The sequence below is a fragment of the Diadema setosum genome, chromosome 2 (genome assembly GCF_964275005.1).
Source record: "Diadema setosum chromosome 2, eeDiaSeto1, whole genome shotgun sequence".
Lineage (NCBI taxonomy): Eukaryota > Metazoa > Echinodermata > Echinoidea > Diadematoida > Diadematidae > Diadema > Diadema setosum.
The window spans coordinates 37,043,071-37,063,713 of record NC_092686.1 but is presented as its reverse complement, the minus strand read 5'-3'; the positions used below and the strand labels follow the sequence as shown (position 1 = coordinate 37,063,713).

General features: G+C 39.3%; 1 protein-coding gene across 1 annotated transcript in view; it reads right to left on the bottom strand.

Moving 5' to 3' along the window:
• The window catches only part of LOC140244671 (plexin-A4-like), a 151,537-nt gene that overhangs the window by 55,767 nt on the left and 75,127 nt on the right, over positions 1-20,643 (bottom strand). Inside the window, exon 5 of the mRNA XM_072324295.1 lies at positions 8,784-8,899. Coding sequence (XP_072180396.1) covers positions 8,784-8,899 — 116 coding nt within the window. The remainder of the gene's footprint in view (positions 1-8,783; positions 8,900-20,643) is intronic.

The window sequence follows — 20,643 nt, the reverse complement described above, 5'->3', positions numbered from 1 at the left end:
AGGTTTTTTTTTTTTTTATAGTTTAGCTATTAAAGTTGTTCTATTTTTCCTGTTTTTTTCCCCTCTATGATAGTTTCACCTGCTGCCAGTTACCATGGTAACAGGGATGCAGTCCTCTTTGTGACTGATGTTTGTCATCACATGAACCATTAGATTCACCTTTGTCCTTTAATCAGATAGTTTAGAATTCTACCAGTGATAGCTATCTTTACATATCCAAGTTGGACTTGCATCAACACATTGCACTGACAACAGAACATGATGAGAGAAAGCCAGCAACCACTGGACTAATCCAAAGCAGCATGGCATGCAGATTGCATCTTTACCTACCGAGGGCAATTTCTTTTCGCTGTAAAACAACCGCTACAAAAAAAAAAAGGAAAAAGATACTCCATCCCCAGATTTCTGGCCTCAAAAAAAAAAAAAAATGTCTATTGCTTGCAAGGCTCATAAAATGCACGCTACACGGGTCACCCAAGAGCAGTGGAAGTTATGGCTGCATCGATCTCATGCAGTGCTCCCGACACTCTCATCCAATCAAGAGGTCCAGAAACACTGTTTCACAGGCACCTGTGTCAAAAAATAGACTGGATCATTGACAGGGCTTCATCCCAACATTTCTGAGGGCTACATTTACGTATATCTCTCTCTCTATCTCTCTCTCTCTGTGAGAGCATCTTTGGACTGCATATCATATGAAAAAAATAAAAAATCACACTAAGATGAAGAAGAATAAGCTTGCGTACTTTCCTTCACTTTTTAACAATCTACATGATTCTATAGATATTGATTAAAAGAAGCTGGCACAGAACCGCTATAGCTGCAAATGCAGTGCCCACTTTCTGTACATGCATGCTCCTACATTGTTGTAACCATGATGGTAATACAATCAAATGTGCACAGTAAGATATATGATTCCGAGGTGGGTGTCTGTGGGCATGTTGGGACACTGTTCACTTTCCTGTATAAGCTGTTATTACCTCCGCCAAGGGAGGAGGTTATGTTTTCGTTACCGTTGGTTTGTTTGTTCGTTCGTTAGTTAGTTAGTTAGTTAGTTAGTTAGTTAGTTAGTTTGTCCGTGTGCAAAATAACTCAAAAAGTAGTTAACGGATTTGGATTAAACTTGCAGGAAAGGTTTAGAACAACACAAGTAACAAACGATTGACTTTTGGTAGTGATCTAAGAATTTTTGGTGAATTTATGAAGGATTTTTGATATTTTGGCAGGTAGGGTCAATGAACTTGGGAGTTCAGGCTGCGCGTATTTGAGGTTTGCCTGCTTGCACTAAAGTGCGTGCTCTAGTTTCTGCTGGGGCGAGGCGCGCCATGCAGCTGAGGGTTTATGACATAACAAAGGCTTCTATATTGGGAAATCGGGCAACTTTCAGCACATGTTTGTCATGCTATAAGTACGTATGGGTGCCGGGTGGAAATCACTGATATCTCTAATGGAAGAACAAGATCAGTGGTGGAATTGAGCTGCATGCTTGGCAGAGGTCTGCGCTCTCAGAGTGCTTCTCTAGTTTTCTTGAGGGTTTAATTCTCATGAAATTTGCAAATCACTGCTGGCCTGCCAATTTAACAACACACAGAAATATCACTGTATGCTAGGCCAGTAGTGCTCTTACAATAGCCTAGGTGTCAAATGCGAAAAACAACATTTCATGAAAATGTCTGTGACCTCCCCATTCGCGAAAATATCTGTATATGAAGATAACAGCTTATAAATACAGTATGTTAATTTACATGGGATTTCCAGTATTTCAATATCACTTTATGGTGTTGTTCCAGTCTTGTCCTTACCGTTTCATATCATTTTGACTGACTGGTCGGTGACGTGACATGTTCTTAAGCATTTTGAGCACGTTTATATTTTGTATTGATGGTATCTTGGGGTTACCTAGATACCGAAGGCTGAGACATCATCTGATATGCTGGAGGACACTTTATCAAATGTCGTAAGATGGAAGCAGCTTTTGAACGTGAGCTGCATCCAGTATAATTTCTGATTTTCAAAGAACAAAAATAAATATTTTTCCCCGCTTTCTTTTTAACAACTGCCAATAAAAAAAAATGGAAATTTCTCACGAGAGCAAGACGAGACCGAAGGCAATCATGTGCGGGTCTCCGATAAGTTCCGAGCAAAGGGCACTCCAGTCTCTTTGCCTTGAAAAGCTTTCATCAGGATTGGGCTTGATACGTCTGCTTTAAGGAGATTTCTTTTCATCAAATATCCTCCCTCGTTTCCCCTCCATCCTCGCTCTCCGACGACTAATTTTGGAGAGAAAGTGCTACCTGTAACAGACGAAAGCGCACGCTGACAATTGAACTTGAGAGCGACACACTGAGCAGATGTTACATACTTGTCAACTGGAGAGCACTTGCCTTCGTGGCACTAAGTGGAAACACTACTCAGCCAGCACTGTTGAGAATTTCTAAACGTGAAAAGGAGTTGACAGAGCCACACGCGAGACTGCTCTGTGATCAACAGCTCTTCACCCGGCTGGTTTCCCTTTCAAGTTGCGACAACCGGCCACTGGATTTCACTCGCAGAGGGGAAAAAAGGTGTAATCGATACCCGCCACAGATCTGCAATTTTCGGGGACTGCGGGGGTTCGGGTTGGCAGATACACATGTAGCAGACTCATCAAAGCCGTGTTTGGATGTGGCTTACCCGACAACTCTCGAGTCGAGTCGGTGTGGGAGGAAACAGGGTCAAAAGGCCCTAGTAGTATCGATACCCACACCCCCAATTACTGCCTGACAAATGGTTTGCGCGCCGCCATTGTCCTCATCCGACCTACATCCACCCCGCATCAAAAACTGGATCAAATGTGCTATCATAGCATCCAGTTCTTGAAATGCGATCTGGTCGCACATCTCGGTTTGTGGCTCTTTCTTCCTCAAATGAGTATTATACTGAAGGAATCCTACTTTGCAAAGGTATGACCAGGATCAGGTTGGAAAAGAAAGAAGACATGACTGCATCCAGAGCCCATAAGAGTTTCTGGAAACCACCTTCATGAAAAACAAAAATGAAAAAAATATTGTACAGCCAGGTTCTCATTTGCTTCAAAATCACGTAAAAGGTCTCTCACACAAGATATGAGCAAGGAACATGTACAATTCCCCCCCCCCCCAAAAAAAAAAAAAAAAAAATTCCTTTAAATCTCAATTGAAATTTGAAAACTGGGAATCCATATGGGGGGGGGGGGGGGGCTTGGAGAGGGCAAACTCAATCCAGAGTGAACAAGTTGAAAGCAGCGAAGGGGCTGGAGGTGAGAGATATGGATGCAAGGTGGAGACAGATAGGTGTGGAGAGAAAGAGGGCTTTCAGACTTAGAAAAGAACTGATTCAAAGATGTGTTTACAGACATTAATATAGATATGGACGCAAGGTGGAGACAGTTAGGTATTGGGCAGAAAGAGGGCTTTCAGACTTAGTAAAGAACCAGTTTCAAAGAAGAGTTTAGAGACATTTAGAGATATACAGACTTAGTAAAGAACTGGTTTCAAAGATGTGTTTAGTGACATTTAGAGATATGGATGCAAGGTGGAGACTGAGAGGTGTGGCACAGAAAGAGAGCTTTCAGATGTAAAAAAGAACTGGTTTCAAAGATGTATCTAGAGACTTATTTCACACCAAATGAGTATCTTTGCAAATCTAAGACGAAATTCAAATCACATATCTTTTGAAACACATTTCTCATATCATGTTCAACCCTTCAAGATACTGTAATGCGAGACAGAGTTTTTTCAAATTTCAGGCATGACTGGAGTGGAAAATGGTTATATCTCAAAAACATCTTTGGTCTACTCCACAACACTTGACAGTCTTTTTTAATATGGACATGCATTTTTGGAAACATGATAACACGGCCCATTGAAAGAAAGTGGGAGACAGGGGGGGGGGGGAGGGGAGGGGGTGAGTGGGACAGAAGGGACAGAAAAGGTTCCGGGGAAAGAGAGAGAGAGAGCATCCTGAGATCTCCGCCAACACCATAACCTTGGGTGGTGCTTCACGGGTAACACCAGAGAAATCGAACACTCTGGAGCGGGGGAGAAAGGTGAGAGGAAGTGATTGGAATGCCAATCCAATAGCTATTGAGCTCTATTTAGAAAGAATACCAAGACTTCTCCCTCCCTCATTCTGGAGCTGTCTTCTTGAAAAAGAAAAAAAAAATACCCCAAGTCCCTTTCTTGTCTGTCTCTTCAGCTGATTGGCAATCTGTACTTGTACTTTACAAGAGCCTCTTGAGGGCAAGTTCAGAGGTAATTAGCTTTCTCCCTTCCTGTCAACTTCTGTCTGAGCATGTTTGTCCGCCTGGCTCAATTACTGTCTGTCTTCTCGCATTCGCTCCCTGGCATCTCTTGACTTTTCCTCTCCCGACCCATTCATCTTCTTCTCCCTTGACCTGATGAGTATTATGTATATCCGTTCATCTATCTACCTGCTTTTCTAATTCATCAACATATTCATCTATTCATATAACATCCTAAAATAAATCTCCTTATGTATATATCTCTCCATTTGTCTATTCCACTTGATCTGTTTCTCAGCTATGTCATTAGTCCATCTGTCCTCCTACATATAATTATGATGTAAATAATTCATTCCTCAATTTCTCCATTTTTAATGTGGTTTTTTTTTTTTTTTTGTACTTGCTTCTGTCTTTTCTTTCTCTCTGTCATCTGTCCGTCCATTTCTCTCTCTTATCTTTTTCTATCTTTTTGCCTCTCCCACGTCTGATGGGCTCTCAAGTTTCTACACACACCAGCAAATACCATCATGCTCTGGTCTGGTCTATCACAGGCCGAGTTTTTCATCTTTCCCATTTTAAAACATGTTTCAATACTCACAATCAAAATGCATTTAATACAAAGGCCTTTCAGATTGCATTTGTCGATTTGTTGCATTTATCACATCTCTATAGCGAGTCGAGAGGAAGGCCGTGTCACTGCACAGCTGCATTGCGAAGTTTACCTGAGGAGCAGAGATTGTGTTGTTGGCGTGGGTAGGTCTGAGCTATAGGTTAGCATTTCAAAATTACTTTGTGTTTATCATCTCCACGGAAACACATTTCTGGCTCAAACACCTTCGAGATTGCACTTTTTTAGCATTTCAGAAAGGCATTTTCAACCCCATGATCAAAACAGCTTTGCATTTATCACCTGCCCAAATCTCCCTGAAAGTTGTTTGGGAACATTAATTCTACGCCAGAAGCGAGTTACCGATAAACGCACCCCAAGTGCGAGCCCGAGCCAGCCATCAGATAGACAGCATGAGACATTGACCTGGAATGCCGTGATTGGATCTGAGCGTCCATCGCGCTGATGGCGAGTGACTTTTCGAACGACTTTAACAGCCATAATGAATCAAAGAGGAGTGAATAAATATTCTTCACATTCATGGAGGGCACTGACAAGGGGAAAATATTTAGGCAGCAGTTCAGTTGGAGCATCTGTCTTGGCTCCGCCTGATGGATCATTCTGTATACTCTTTCCTGGAAGAAGATGGCTGCCTGTCCAATTATCACAAGCATTTACAAACTGAGTATACTTTAGGGATGTACAGCTTTGGTAAACTATGATAACACCTGAAAAAAATCACAACCATGACAACAAACTCATTGGTCATTTAAAGGGATGGTACAGTATTGGTGGAGATGAGAATTGGGCTTTTAACTTTTTGCGAGATACCAAGAAAACACTTATGATTATAGTACAGAACATACCATTTTAAGAGGAATTCAAAGTTTATTTGATGAAAATCTGGTTTGGAATGACAGAAACACCTAAAAACAAAGTAAAACAGAACGGTCGTAATAAAGTGTGGGTCCCACACTTTATTAGAATCGCTCTTTTTTGGATATCTCACCCATTTCAAAAACCAATTTTCATCAAATAAACATTGAATTCCTCATAGAATTACATGCTCTTTCATATTTCATAAGAGATTTCTCATTCTCTCACCAAAAAATGTTAGAAACCTGAAATTAGGCGTCAACCAAAACTGTACGGTCCCTTTAATGCAACATATATCTGGAGCATGAAACTTTAAGACTATATATACAAGTGTAAAAAAAAAAAAAACTGTTTGTTTGTTTGTTTGTTTGTTTGTTTGTTTGTATTTTGGCAGTATTTAAAGTGGTCTAGTAGGAAAAGAGTTGTGATGATAATCCTTCCTGTTACAATTATGATAGTTTGTAGTCAGGAGTTTAAAAAGAATATCTCAAATTAGAATCTATTTTATCTACCAGTCACAAAACATCATATACGTTCAATAAATTCTCCAAATGTTGGTTTCCTGATGTGGAAATTTTCAATTCTCCAGACTCTGCATTCTTTAAAAGACATAATTTTGATTCATATCAATCAAAAAATTAAATTAGAGAAATTAACTTAAAGAAATTTGGCTTTGGAGTTTAGGTGCACTCATACTATTTATTTACATCAGGTTGATTAAAAGTGTGAGATTGACATTCTTAAAAAAAAAACACACACTTTGTTGCCATTATTCAACAAATCTTTCACTTAAAAATTCAGATAGGAGGTAGTTGAGATTTATAAGCCATTAAGTTTTGAACAAATTCAGTGCTTTTCAGCTTTTATGTCGACCAACTTTACCTCGATAAAATGTTAACCATCACATATACATGACCAAAAAAAAAAACAAAACAAAACAAAACAGAATTAGGATGAACTAATCTTCATGCTTAGCTAGCTGACTGGTATAGTTTGTTTAGGAAATAAGGAGGGCAAGTAAGATTAAACCAAACTTCAAAATATCCTATCTACTGGCCGTAAACTTGGCCTTCTTTTCTTTGCAAATAGCCCTGTTTCTCCTTGCCCCCATTTGAACTGCACCAAGGTGTTTTTATGTATTCCAGTACCTGGGGCAACATTCATCGGAGGACACATTTCAGGCAGGCACCGTACATGTGCCCGGACTCCAAACGATACTTATCTACCTCTGTTGTGTATCTGGGGAGGTTCTTGTCTGTATTTGTGTGACAGCAGGCCTGTGATTTGATTGTTAATGTTGGCGTGATCCGCAGACATAAACAGGCCGGCGCTGATCGCTGTTTGAAACATCTGTTTGCTTACACAAATGCCAATTAAACCGGGCTGACCTGCCCGGAGAAACACACCACAGGTCTTTCGCTCGGCCCACACGATACAGATGCGTGAACGTGACATACATGGTGCATGCCCAATTGATACAGATAGTGGAGGTGTGATAACCTGCATTTTGAATGTTCTGGCTGTAATATCCAAACTTTTGAGCTCTTCACAACGAAACCATCTCCTCTTGCTTTGGCGGGTCTTCATGATCCAAGACTCCGTGAGCTGCAAAGTCCTTCGTTCATGCAAACACGGCACGTTCGCCTCATCTCGCATGTTTAAACTTTCAAACATCTAAGCGAACATTGCACTCCAATTTGCTACTATTTCTGTCCAGTTTTGACGCAAGAAAATATGGAAAGTGGCCCTTCCTTTCCCTCTCCCCTCTCATCCAACAACAATCTCATGAGATATTTAACACATATTTCGTTTGGGTGAAAGTAACAACATGAAGATGAGTCACTGTCTCTCCTTAATACCCAACATCATATACTCATGAAAAAATAAGACCATGAGATGATTAAAAGGTACAAACACGCTCGTTTGTAAGCAACGGAGCCGCTTCTTGGGCAGAAAAAATAAAGTTTGTGGCGAGAATGAAACTGCTGACTCATTCTGTACAAATTTCATGATGGGAGTTTGATTAACAGTCCAGGGATGAGACTAATGACTAATGTATGATGCTGTATCATGTTTCTTTCACTACCACTACTTGGCCTCGAAACGAAGGAGAGAAAATAAGACACTGCACTCCTCACTGACTATAGCTTAATTAGCTACTTTAATGAGGGCTACCATATATATGCAGTATATTTCAATCTAAAAACTTCAGAAGAAATATAAGCCACACACTATGTGTGAGTAATCTTTGAGTTAATACTATAAATCAAATGAGGAGGAAATATGGTCTACAAACTACCACGATAAAGATGCAGAAGGACTTTATTTCATCAAATCATCCAGGTCTGATAAATTTGTACACTAGCTGCCAAACATTATATTGTCAATGTTTCTTTTCTTTTTGTTAAAATTGGTTCACTATTTAAAAAAGAGAGAGAAAGAGATCAGAGAGATAGATTACACCATCATAAATGCATACTGAATCTAAATGAAATCCATTTGTTCCTCACAAGTTGAACTATGGTATGAATTATGATGTATGAATATGGTTTAAGAACAAGTAGTGTAATTTCCACTCCATGTTGATGACTTCCATAAATAAAGTGTACATAATATAGTCATACACATGCCAACATAAATAAAATGTATTTGTGTATGTATATATATATATATTTCTGTGTGTGTGTGTGTGTGTGTGTGTGTGTGTGTGTGTGTGTGTGTGTGTGTGTGTGTGTGTGTGTGTGTAGGCATGCATGTTTTGCAAAATGTTTTGCCTGTGGACAGGCTTTTTTATTCATTACGGTAAAATACAAGGAAAGATATGAATTAAATGCCCTGTCAAGAGAGGAGCAAAATCATACACAAAGTAAATGAAATGCACAGAAAGAAAAATGTGCATGTAATGATGATGAATGATGATTAGATGGGAATCCCAACATAACCAATGCAAGTTCATGGACACAAATTTTAACTGTATGCATGTTTGTGTTCAAACTTGTTAGGATTTTGTTGTTGTTGTTTTGATAAGAAGAAACTTACCTAGCCTGCAGTGTGCACCAACCACAGTATGGGTCACCATCCCGTGCCCCGCCCACACCGATGCATTCTCCACAGCTGGTATATTGCTCACAGTTAGCCACCGCCAGTCGGTAGAGCTGTTGAGAGGTGAGGAAAACGAAAATGCTGGGGTGAGATATTGTGTTCCCATTGACACGCCCACTTGACAATGGGGCTATTATTTGGGCAGTGCTGCCTCAACAAACATCAACTTGAACCTGTGATCTCTGCTGACTTGCCGCTGCGGTGGCGGGTCAGGAATTTCTCTGAACCGAGCTGACGAGGTGTAAAGTAAATACAACGTGTTTATCCCTCTTTAGCTGTTTGCATCTTGTGGCTCCTCAAATCATATCAAAGGAGCAGTTTTTCACTTTTCAAATTCACTCTCAAAATCAATGTACTTCTCACAATTTAGTTGATGTAACTGAACTAATATATTGGACTGACAACGGAACAAAACTTCCACAAGTGAATTGTTGAGCACAGCCATTATAAGCCCACAATGCAAGATGCCAACAGCACCTGATTGGCAAACAGTTGCTAGTTGAAAGATCTGCATGTCAACAGGACTGCTTCCCCATCCATGTACAGGTCAATTCAGTGAGTTAATAATTATCTACTGTAAAAGTGGAAATATTCGCAGTGTTGAAATTTGTGCGCATTTCGCGCAACCCCGAAACTAGCGCAAAAATAAAAGTACACAAATATTTTTGCTTGGCGTATGTTCCAGTAGTTGATGTCTTAATTCTGCGGAATTCAAAACATGCGAATCTCTTCTTATCCAGCCCAGAGCAAAAAATTAGTCACATGAAAATATCCACTTTTACAGTAAACTAAACTTTCCCAATTTGCGAGAGCAGTAGTTACTTTAATCCTTTAAACTGCGTTGTCAAGTCTAAGAATTGGGTAAAAAGTTTGCGAATGTGAGGCTTTCTACAACAGTACAAGAATATTACGCACCGGAAACAAATGACTACATATTAACCCGTCGAGGACGGGCCGATATTGCTACGACACACATTTCCCATAGACACCTGCACGAGTATACTCTGGACTCGTCTTCCAACCGGTTAACAAGAAATGGTTCAAATGAAAGAGAACAGTTTTACTCTATCTATCTCTATCTCTCTATCTCTATCTCATGATACACTCAATAAATAGTGAAAGTATGAATGAAAAGATACGGCACCAAAAAGAATAAATGTGATTTATGGGATTCAATGATTTCCTATGCTTCATGCCACATTCAGGGGATCTGTACACAAACCATGGATGAACATAAACTCCCCATGATCTTATCACATCCCACACCGTTCAAATTCCAGATCTCTAAAGCCGCACATCTATCTCTTTAAAGCCGCATCCTTGAAGACATGCCACATTCTGATCTTCCGTAAAGAGAGAATCGCAAAGGGTACAAATGTATCCCTGAAATTCTAATTGGGTGTGAATCCACAGGGGGGAGGGCGGAAACGGGAGCCTACATGTCAGCTGCGTGTTTTTCAAGGCAATTATGAATTTCGCACAACAGGGTATATTTAGACCAAGGAAGACGTCACTGTTTAATTGATAACTGATGGACAAGCCATCATCACACTTGCACTTACATTTACTTGCTGTGTTAAGAGGCGCAGTTTTATAGGACACATATCTATATCTATCTAATTTTGCCTTTGTGGACATATATCCATAATAATGACATCACAAAAATTGCAAACATACAATGTACCTTTTCACTTGCCTATCACTCCTGCACCCTCATATGAATAATATTTTTAGCTACTGTTATCAGAAGCAAGGCAATTTTCAGAAATAAATTTAATGTGAATTGAAGCACTTTGACACTTTATGCAGATGTACTTACATCACTAAATAAGCTAGTTTAAATATTTCTGTTATTGCTGGTCATGAATTTTTGCTTAATTATCATAAATTCTGGGTTGTAATGAAACAACCACCTGTTAAAGAGCACTTTCAAGTTCAATTGGACTTAAAATGTAAGTTGCATTTACACTGGAATTTCCATGGTATTAAATATCACAGTAATTTGTTGACACCATTCTCATTGGCGAAATGCCACAGTGATAGATGCCAAGGTAGTTCACGTGGTACCATTCTCATTATCGAAATACTGTGGTACTGCATTGCATATGTGCATATCTCCAATGGAAAAAGACACGAGTGTGTCTGGTATAACATGAATAAATACACCACTGTATGATCTGTCGGGTATTTTGTGGCATGATTCACACTGAAATTTTGCATGCATATTTTGTGTGAAGCTTGAACTGCCACCCTAAAATACCTTGGTATTTTGTGATATATTTTGTGGTGTATTTGTGTTCACATTGCGAAATACCACACAAAATACCAGTCAGTATTTCACATCAGTGTGAATGTATCTCAACTGACCACAAGATTTGGTAAATTCCCATAGAGAAAGCACACAGAAGACTCAGTTCCTGTATGCCAAGGATCAACAATCACAGAAAACTCTTTATCATTGTGGTTGTTAAATGCATAGAGTAGTTTGAAATGAAACACGACATCCATTTTTGATACCATATGCCACAGTCAGTCAGTCCAGAAAGTACATTGTAAGAGCCTGGAGGGCTGGCCAGTGAAACATATATTTATACATTTAAGCATGCATTATGCATAACCACCCCATCATATTCCTCTTTTTTTGCCTCGTTTCACCGAAAAACAGATAGAAAAGAGCAAAATGAAAACCCCAAACCCATGATCCTACTGGCCTTATTTGCTCGATCCAGCCATTTCCAATATATGGTATTTCAGGCCGAGATTATGGGGGCAATGTACGGTCAGATAGCAGGGAGATTTACTTCATACATCACTGGGAGAGCGTGCAAGGCAGGAAAAAAACAGAGGTAATGCCACATTTCCATCCACTCAAGAGATTGGTAGGAGCCTTGGAGGCATGCTCTTTTTCCTTTTAAGGCTCCATATCCCATCTGAGCTCTCTGCCATTGCGAGTCAATGCTGCATCGATGTAAACTTAATGAAAACTCACTTTTTCCCTTGGAAGAGCAGCAGCCCATGTATCTGCTGTCTGACTCTTTTTTCTCACTTAAATCCTTCTTTTTATCTTATTTTTTTTTCTTCAAAGAACATTTGGAGTATGACCATTATCCTGAGGGAAGATTCACGAAAACAACAACAAATGTGCAATTACTATAGTACGGAGAATGCATACCATTTGAAACATCCAACTCACGATAAGCATTTGGTACAACTGCTTTTAAAGAGTGACAAGAAGAAAAACCTCGAGATCTGCCCAACACTTGATCATCATCATAAAAAGATGATATACCTTTTTAAAGTGTGCTTAATGCATTTTTATCCACATCAGGAATCGCTGGCAATATTTTCTGTGCTGGATTTCCCTCCGGCATCGGTGTTTTATCTTGCTAATGGATTGCGATCTGAGTGCACAAAGGCAGTAACCCCACTTTCACAAGGCATCCAGATTTCGTCTTACAGCTTCATGCACAATGCTATTTCATATCAGAGAGAAGAATGAAGCCAAGCTTTGAGCTCAAACCATCTGGCAGCAGAGAAGCACGAAAGGAACACAGCTTTGAATCGGTTCCCTTTTATAGGTTGTTCCATGATTCCTTTCGAAGCCATAACATACCTGAAAGAATTGTCGACTTACAGATCTATTTCATCAATTGATTGGGTAAATCTAGATGATTCTGAGAGCAACTGCCATACTTAATGCTACAATTTGTGTCATTACACAATGTCTCTCTCTACGACACACCCCATCAATGCCTGCCCAAGAAGTTCATAGGTCCATGATAATTCTGTTAACCTGTTCCATTCGGGAACCTGGCAGCCTGTGTATTAACTCTATGGGGATTTCAGAATTCAGTATGAAATGGGTTAAAATCCTCTCTTCTCCGTCCTCATGAATTAACTCACTGCCTCAAAGTAGCCAGTTCCCCACAGATAAAACAGAAGGCATTTAGGACTCGCATACGCAATACGTTAAAACCACTATTTAATATTGGGAGCAGTGATTAAAAGAAAATGTTCGAATCTTCACAATGATGATGTTTATGTACAGTTCAGTTGTATCACAAAACTCCCTACGAACAAACATTTTGCAATGAAGCTGCACATATCTATAAGAAGATATCACTAATTTTCTCAATAAACCATCATGGTGACAGTTTATTCTAGAAACAGTTTTGATAGAACGTTTCTTCACATTTTGTATATTAAACAATACTTATGAGAGATTGATTATACTGATTGACATTTTCATAATGGTTTTATTTCATCCCAAACTCACATTTTAGAACTTTTTTGAAGCACTGAAGCTGTTTTTTTTTTTTTTTGACAAATGGTATCAAGGGACTTCAATAATATCAATAACTATATACCCCCATACACAATATGTGTGGGTGGGGGTATAAAAAGGCTAGAGCAAGAGATATTGCCAGGTAAGAAACAGAACCTTTTGATATGCTTTCTCTCACTCTTCCCCTCTCTCCCCCCCCCCCAACAAAAATAAAAATAAAAGCAATAGAAACAACTAACTAGGGGGGGGGGGGGGAGAAGAGATTCTAAGGTGCTGAAAGGTCCCGAGGTGCAATTCCAGCCGCTAACACTGCACGACACCACTGGCAGTCAGTCACTCCATGGACATCACTCTGAACCCAATTTTTCTCTCCCTTTTCCAGCGCCTCGAGGGAGCAATGTCAAGATCGCAGCGGTGGCTTCAATATCCCAAGGTCATTAAACTCTCATTTGGGCACTGTCCAACCGCAAAAATCACAACACGGACACACGCACAAATACACACACAGGTGCCCTCAGACGGTCACCTTTTGCTCAGGCAGTCGCCTCTCTATAATGGACGATTACAGGTGTCTGCTTCAATCTGGCATCTCACCATGCTGGTTATGAGCTAGCTGTCCTGATTGAGTCATGATTAACGCTTTTATTCACCGGCAGAGGCAATAATGCCACCAAAGCTGACGTAAACAAACACTTACAATCACACATACTGCCTGAGAGTGCACATATAACAATACTTTTTGTCAAATCTTTACCAACTGCGGCAGACCTCCTCAACTTTTATTTGCAAAAATAAGCGACCAGTTCAAGCTGCTTTTACCATGCTGTAATTTATCATCTGGGGACCAACCTTAACCCGTTGGGGACGGACTGATATGTGCTACAACACGCATTTCCCACAGACACCTGCCCGGTATACTCGGGACTCGTCCTCAACGGGTTAAATTGAAGGACAAGAACAGCATTCACCTAAACTGCACCACAAGATATTCAGCCGATCACTTTTGCCTTCATTTATAGCAACTTTCAATGAATTGTTCAATACCAGCAGACTACAGTTAAAAAGTTAAAGCTACATTTGTACTGCAACATTTGTTGTGGCAAGCCACATGCCAAGGCCATCTCATAATTATGTCAATATTGTGAGAAGTGTTATGGTACTTGGATACTCAGTTAGTTTATAAGTCGAAAGATTAATATTGAGGGTCATTAGTCTTGGCGTTAGAAGGTTGTTAGTATTTCATGCATGGGATAACAGTCATTTAATCAGCATGATATGTTTAAGTTCTGAGCTCAGAAGATTATTATATTGTACGACCGGATGTATGATTTGAAGGCGTGATTCCGCCTTAATAAATGCACACATAATTTCAACGGTACTTTATCTCTTCATATATTTCATTTCGGGTGATCAAACTGCCTCATCTAGATCAATAAGCTAGTTCACGTGTAACACACTGTGACAGAGTGTATACGGTTTGCTTTCAAAGTGTGAGCATAGCTCAAAAGACGTATTTGGCAGGAAGGTTTAAGACAATGTGTAGAGCCCAATTTTTAACACTAATCTACACAAAAAACCAAATTATTCTTATGTTAAGAAATACTGTGGTAATGATGAAAATCATGAAATCTCTGCTAACAGTAGTAACAACAATTGATAGTAACAGCGATAAAAGAGAGAATGGTCTGCGAGCACCAAAGAAATGCATAACAGCACTGAGTAGGACATAATCTGTTTCCGGAGAGTACAGCTGTTTACTGAATTGGTAAAGCTTTCTATTTATACTGTAAAAGTGGATATTTTCGTGCAAGTAATTTTTTTTTTCCTTTAAGTAATTTTTTTTTCCTTTGCGCTCGGTCAGGTAAGATGAATTTCATGCATTTTTAATTCTGTAGAAAGAAGATATCAAGTAGTGAAACATATATCAAGCAAAAAATATTTGTGTGCTTTTATTTTTGTGCTAGTTTCTGATCATCTGAAATGTGTAGAAATTTCCATTTTTACAGTATGTAATAAATGACAGGCAACTTTGTGCTTGAGCATACACTGAATGAAATATGATCTCTGGATGAACTGATGCATCTACCCTCCCTACAGGTGACACAGCTTACAAGTATCTCCTACGAAGAAAAAAAAGTAGAATATGAAAAATTGCAAGGTAATCATCCATAACCCCGGATAATATTTTACAGGAGTAACGAAAGCAAGGTTTGAAATCTGTTGCAAGTCTTGATGCACGTTTCACGGCTTACATGGGAACATTCAAGCCAGCAGTTTCCACATCTCCTGGCAAAATGCGCTCTCTGAATAGGCCACTTTTTGCTTGGGGATGTACAAGCCTCAGGAAACCTAGCCATAGTTAATGCCTGTAAGAGGTATCCCACTCACTAGAGTGTGCATAAAATTTGCATAGATAATACAGAACAGCCTCTCTTTGTGAAAGTCTCATGCGCTCAAATCACCACCAACAGGGAAGCATACAATAGGTGTACAATACGGCCTTTTGTGTTACTGTGCAGTGGAACAGAAGAATTCTTTCATCACAGAACAACAATTTGCACTCCCAATGATAACCGGTCTTGTGATCGGGAAAGGCTCAAAGGTCTTTCTCATCAAAATAATGCAGAATTTAATAAATGACAACAACCTCCATTCTCCCTATGTTAGTCACACTGGAACAGGCTAGCTGGCAGAGATAATAATCCATCAAGTCACCAAACGTGCAAAAAAAAAAAAAAAAAGGAGGGGAAATATGGAGGAAAAAAAGTAAGGAAAATAATTTCATGGTTGTCTAGGGAGAGATCGGCACTTCACGGTCACCTAACGATGGGCCGTTAGCCGGGGGAAACCATCTTTTTCGTCAGAACAGTTGAGCAAGAAAGGTCTGTGAGTGATCGATGGCCAAATCCGAGAAACTTCACAGGATGGCACGACATGGCATGAAAAATTCAGTTGCACGAGACGCTCCATACAATCATGATAACAGCTTAAACCATTGGCTCTAGAAGCCTGTGTTGATCACCTGCAATGTCTCTGGGAACTCCGCAGTCCTACAGGAACAGATTAGAATGCCCCAGAAATTCAGTCATTGAGAAAGAAGATAAAAACTTGTATTCAAGAGCTTTAAGACATAGTTATCTTTCTACATAAAGATTATGAGGCAAATCCCTCAGTCTACTTCATGTTTTGATAAACATGCATTTCCCATAGACCCTTGCCCGAGTATACTTGGACTCGTCCTCAACGGGTCAAAAAAGAACTGGTGCATGAGACTTTCAAAGCAGCTATTATTATGTGCTTTATGTATTTCCGGTGCACACCTGTGGTTGATTTTTAGTTACTTTTTTGTATACTACTACAAACTGAACAAGCCGGGTGTGGTTAGATTACAACTGGACAAGTCCATAAACCTACGAGAAATCTTACTTCCACCCAAAGGGCTTTCGACATGCAAATATAAGATGCCTTACTGGCCGTATGCAGCATATATCCCTAACAAGCAAGGATTTCACTATTCATTTGGAATGTACTCCGACAAACTGATTGTAAAACAGAGTTCCCTTTACACAAATTTGTTGTTGTTGTTGTCGTTGGATGACTTTTTTTTTTTCTTTCACACTTTGGTAATTGAACTGCATCGCTGTGAGAGTTTGTAAATGGATGCTCAGTCACCAAAGAGCATCTTAGCAAATAAATGCATCTTTGCAGATGTGTATGGCCGGAGGATAGTTCACCAAATTGAGAAAGAGAAGGGTGGAGATTTTTCCCCAACCTTTCACCCCCAGCAAAGACACTCTGGACTGAGGACAGATATCAATGCTCAAATGTCCTAATCTCCCTTGACACGTCATCGGTTTTCATTTAAATTCTGCTGACAGAGCGGATCTCGGCGTAATTTACTGATTTAGGTTGCTTTCGTATTTGTTTTGCTCCTGCAGGTCGGTAGAATTTTCATGATAAAGTCGATGAGCTCTCTTGCCTTTTTGCTCATCCTGATTTCTCGAGTAGCAAATGATTGTTGACAGAGATACTGCTATCAAGTTTCATCTAAACCAACCACACTGGAATATCCCCAGTTAAGTACAATCTCTTTCTTGCTTGCAATTTTTTCTTTGTATTCAAATTTCATTCATTATTATTATCATCATCACCATCATCATCATTATTATTACTATTATTACTATTATTATAATTATAATTATCAGTATTATTAGTATTATTATGATTATCACTATCATCATTATTATCATTATCATTACCATTATATCATTATTATAATTATTATTATCATTATTATTATTGTTGTTGTTGTTGTTGTTGTTGTTGCTATTATTGTTATTATAATCATTGTTGTTATTGTTATTATTATCATTATTTACACTGATTATATAGAAATCCATTTATTTTCAACTGCTGCCTGGACCGCACATCAAGATACACAATAGCGAATTAATACTCATTCACAGTTATTGCACATAAAGTTATGGAATCATAGAGAAGCCCCATCAGCTGAATCATTCAAGTCACTGCAGAAAACCCACCTTTTCATGTAATTGATCACCCCCTCCCCCCCCCCCCCCCCCCCCGTCAATCTGTTGAGCATTGGTCTAATTATGCCACCTGACTGTTTACTGATGCTTACCAATGTATATAATATGTGACCCGCTACAACAAAAGGATCCTAAAGTCGCTGACGGCTAAGCCGAGAGAATCGAGTTTGAAGTCACATCATCAAAATTGATCAAAACAATAAGATTTCTGTTTTTGGCATAATTTTGTAGTCTAATGTTTTGTCTATTATCTGCCGAAATCTCGAAGATAAATGATCAATAGAAAGGCAAGAAATCAGCGTTTTTCTGGGCCATGATTTTCCGACTTTTAACGTAACAGAAACCTGTCTGAAGATTTGGATTTAGCGCCGCAGCTAGACTCCACCACTAGAAACGAGGGAGTGACCTTAATTGGTCAGTGCATGGCATCCTGATTACAGACTGGTCATGGGTAGACCGCTGGCGAACATCGTGGAGGTCGCTAGGAGCATGCCTTCTATTGTCAAGCGGTGAAAACTGTCTCGCCTCCCCTTGATCATGATAGCGTCGGAAGGAAAACTTTGAAGGCGTTTTTTCTTGAAACTCTGGTTTCCTCAACCACTTGACATGCGCTAATAAAATCATCGATATCTCCGCAACCGAGGACTTTTATGAGTTGTGCTATATATGACATTAAAGTAGAAGAGTAAGGAAATAATGCCATGCCATTTTCAGAAAATTGTCCTCCCCCGACTTTCGGATCTTTTTGTTGTAGCGGGTCACATATTCTTCATTAATTACATGCCATTTAGTATTTTTTATATGTTTCTTTGGTATCTCTCACTATTCCTTTTCATTCCATTCTTCTTCCCCCTGCACTTAGAAACAATGTATGAAGCGCATATCACAAATATTTACAATTATTGCCTTATTAATGTATGATCTCTACTCCACAACATATCATGACATTTGTAAATGATAAAATCAGATCAATCATATATTCACTTGGCTTTACAATTTTGTGGTTAAAAGCTATTTGCCTATGGTCTTTGCAACAAGTTCTTGTAAAATAACCAGGTAACTGTAGCAGCACTAAAAAAAAAAGAATAATAAAAATATTTGTGGCAAACTACTAGTACTCGGTTGCAGGAAAATATAAATGCTAACTTAACTGGAGTTACAAATGATGAACGTAAAAATTACGAAACACCTCAAGTTTGAAACATATAAGCATGTGCAGGGACTGTTGAAAATGGGGAAAAATATATCAAAAAAGAAAGTATGCAGATGTCAATCCAAAACAGAACTCACCAGTGGTGGATCCAGGTGGAGCAAAAGACAAACAAACAAAAGAAACAAAAAGAAAAATAGAGGGGGGCTTGTGTGCCCCCTTAAATTTGTAAAGGCAACTTCCCCCCCCCCCCCCTTTCCTGGATCCGCCCCTGCTCACCTCACATAGGGAACTATCACTGCTGATGATACACTTGAAGGAATTTCAGAATTCCCAGATATCATTTATCAAGATGCAATGTTTCTCACTCTGAGATATGATTGAGCACATCATTTTCAACAGAAGGAAGATGACTTCAATCAGTTACATTGATGCAAAGCCTGAAACTGAGGCTGCACAGCATTATCTTTGGAATATTACACTTCATGTACCCGTACCCAGCTAATCTCATCACTCGGTAAACTTATTCGGGAAAATATCCTGCGCCTGCGTACCACGGAATAATTGACATCGATACATATGATTTGTGTGGGCAAGCGGTTCACTGCATCACAAATGAGAATTTTTTTTTTTTTTTGCATGGATGTCTAGCACAAACCATACAGCACAAAATACATTTGTATATACGACATACATGGCACGACAACATTATGCTCAACCATGATGTGTGCATGCAAATCTCAGTAGAAGGCATCAAATATTCCTGATAGTTGCATCCAACTACACACAATGGATACAACTTTCTGCATAATTGACTTTAACCCTTTGAAGACTAGCCCTCAGGCAGGTGTCTATGGGAAATGCATGTCATAGCAAAACCAGCCCCTCCTTTAACCAACAGGTTAATGTGCATATCACTTGATTAAATCTCTTCAAAGAATGACTATACATTAATGTCCCACTTGTGGCACACAAGTGGGTTAACACCATGGCACTTAAAAAAAGAGTTAAAAAGTTATCCATCCGTAGCTCTGTTTATTGTTTTTGCGTCAAGTCTAACAGGAAATTTCACGACCCCTTTGGGCAAACGCCACACTCTTGACACTAATAAAAACCTGTGACAAAACATGGCCTTGGCAAAAATCCTTTTGCTGCAAATATACACACTGCAAAGGCAATGTAGGTTGTGCCTGGTTTTTGTCTGGTTTTATACCAATATACTTTTTTTTTCAAGAATTCTGCTTACAATAACAGTACTGGGTATTGATTGGTGGTGCATCATTTTGTTTCCATCAATATCTTATCACCAACAAGCATGAATCTTTTCAATGAATGAAAGAGATATGAACAGAAAAGACACAGGGAAAAGATATTGAGTGTGTAGAAAGAATTTCTTGTTTTTATCATGTTGCATATCACCATACCTTCATTTGAGAGGTTTCTTTTCTCTTGTTAAAGAGTTAAAAAAAAAAAAAACAGATTCAGCATTCCTTCAAAGTTTGCCCTGATTTCTTAGTGGTTGCGTCTCCCCTTTGCCCACCGCATTTTGTCATCTGCCATGCCACAACGGATATTCATGTCACTGCCAGCTATTGGTTGGCTTCTCGATTTGCTTGTGCTTTCATTTCAAACACAGGCTGGGCGGTGGTACACAATTCGCCAATCGAACGACACGAGGGCGTCCCACAAGGTGTCAATGTTTGTAGGCAAACAGCGAAAACTCTGAGACTATACCCAGATGGATTGCACTATTTCCCCCGCAATACTTTTTTTCCATCCTTTTTTTTTTTTTGGGGGGGGGGGGGGGGAGGG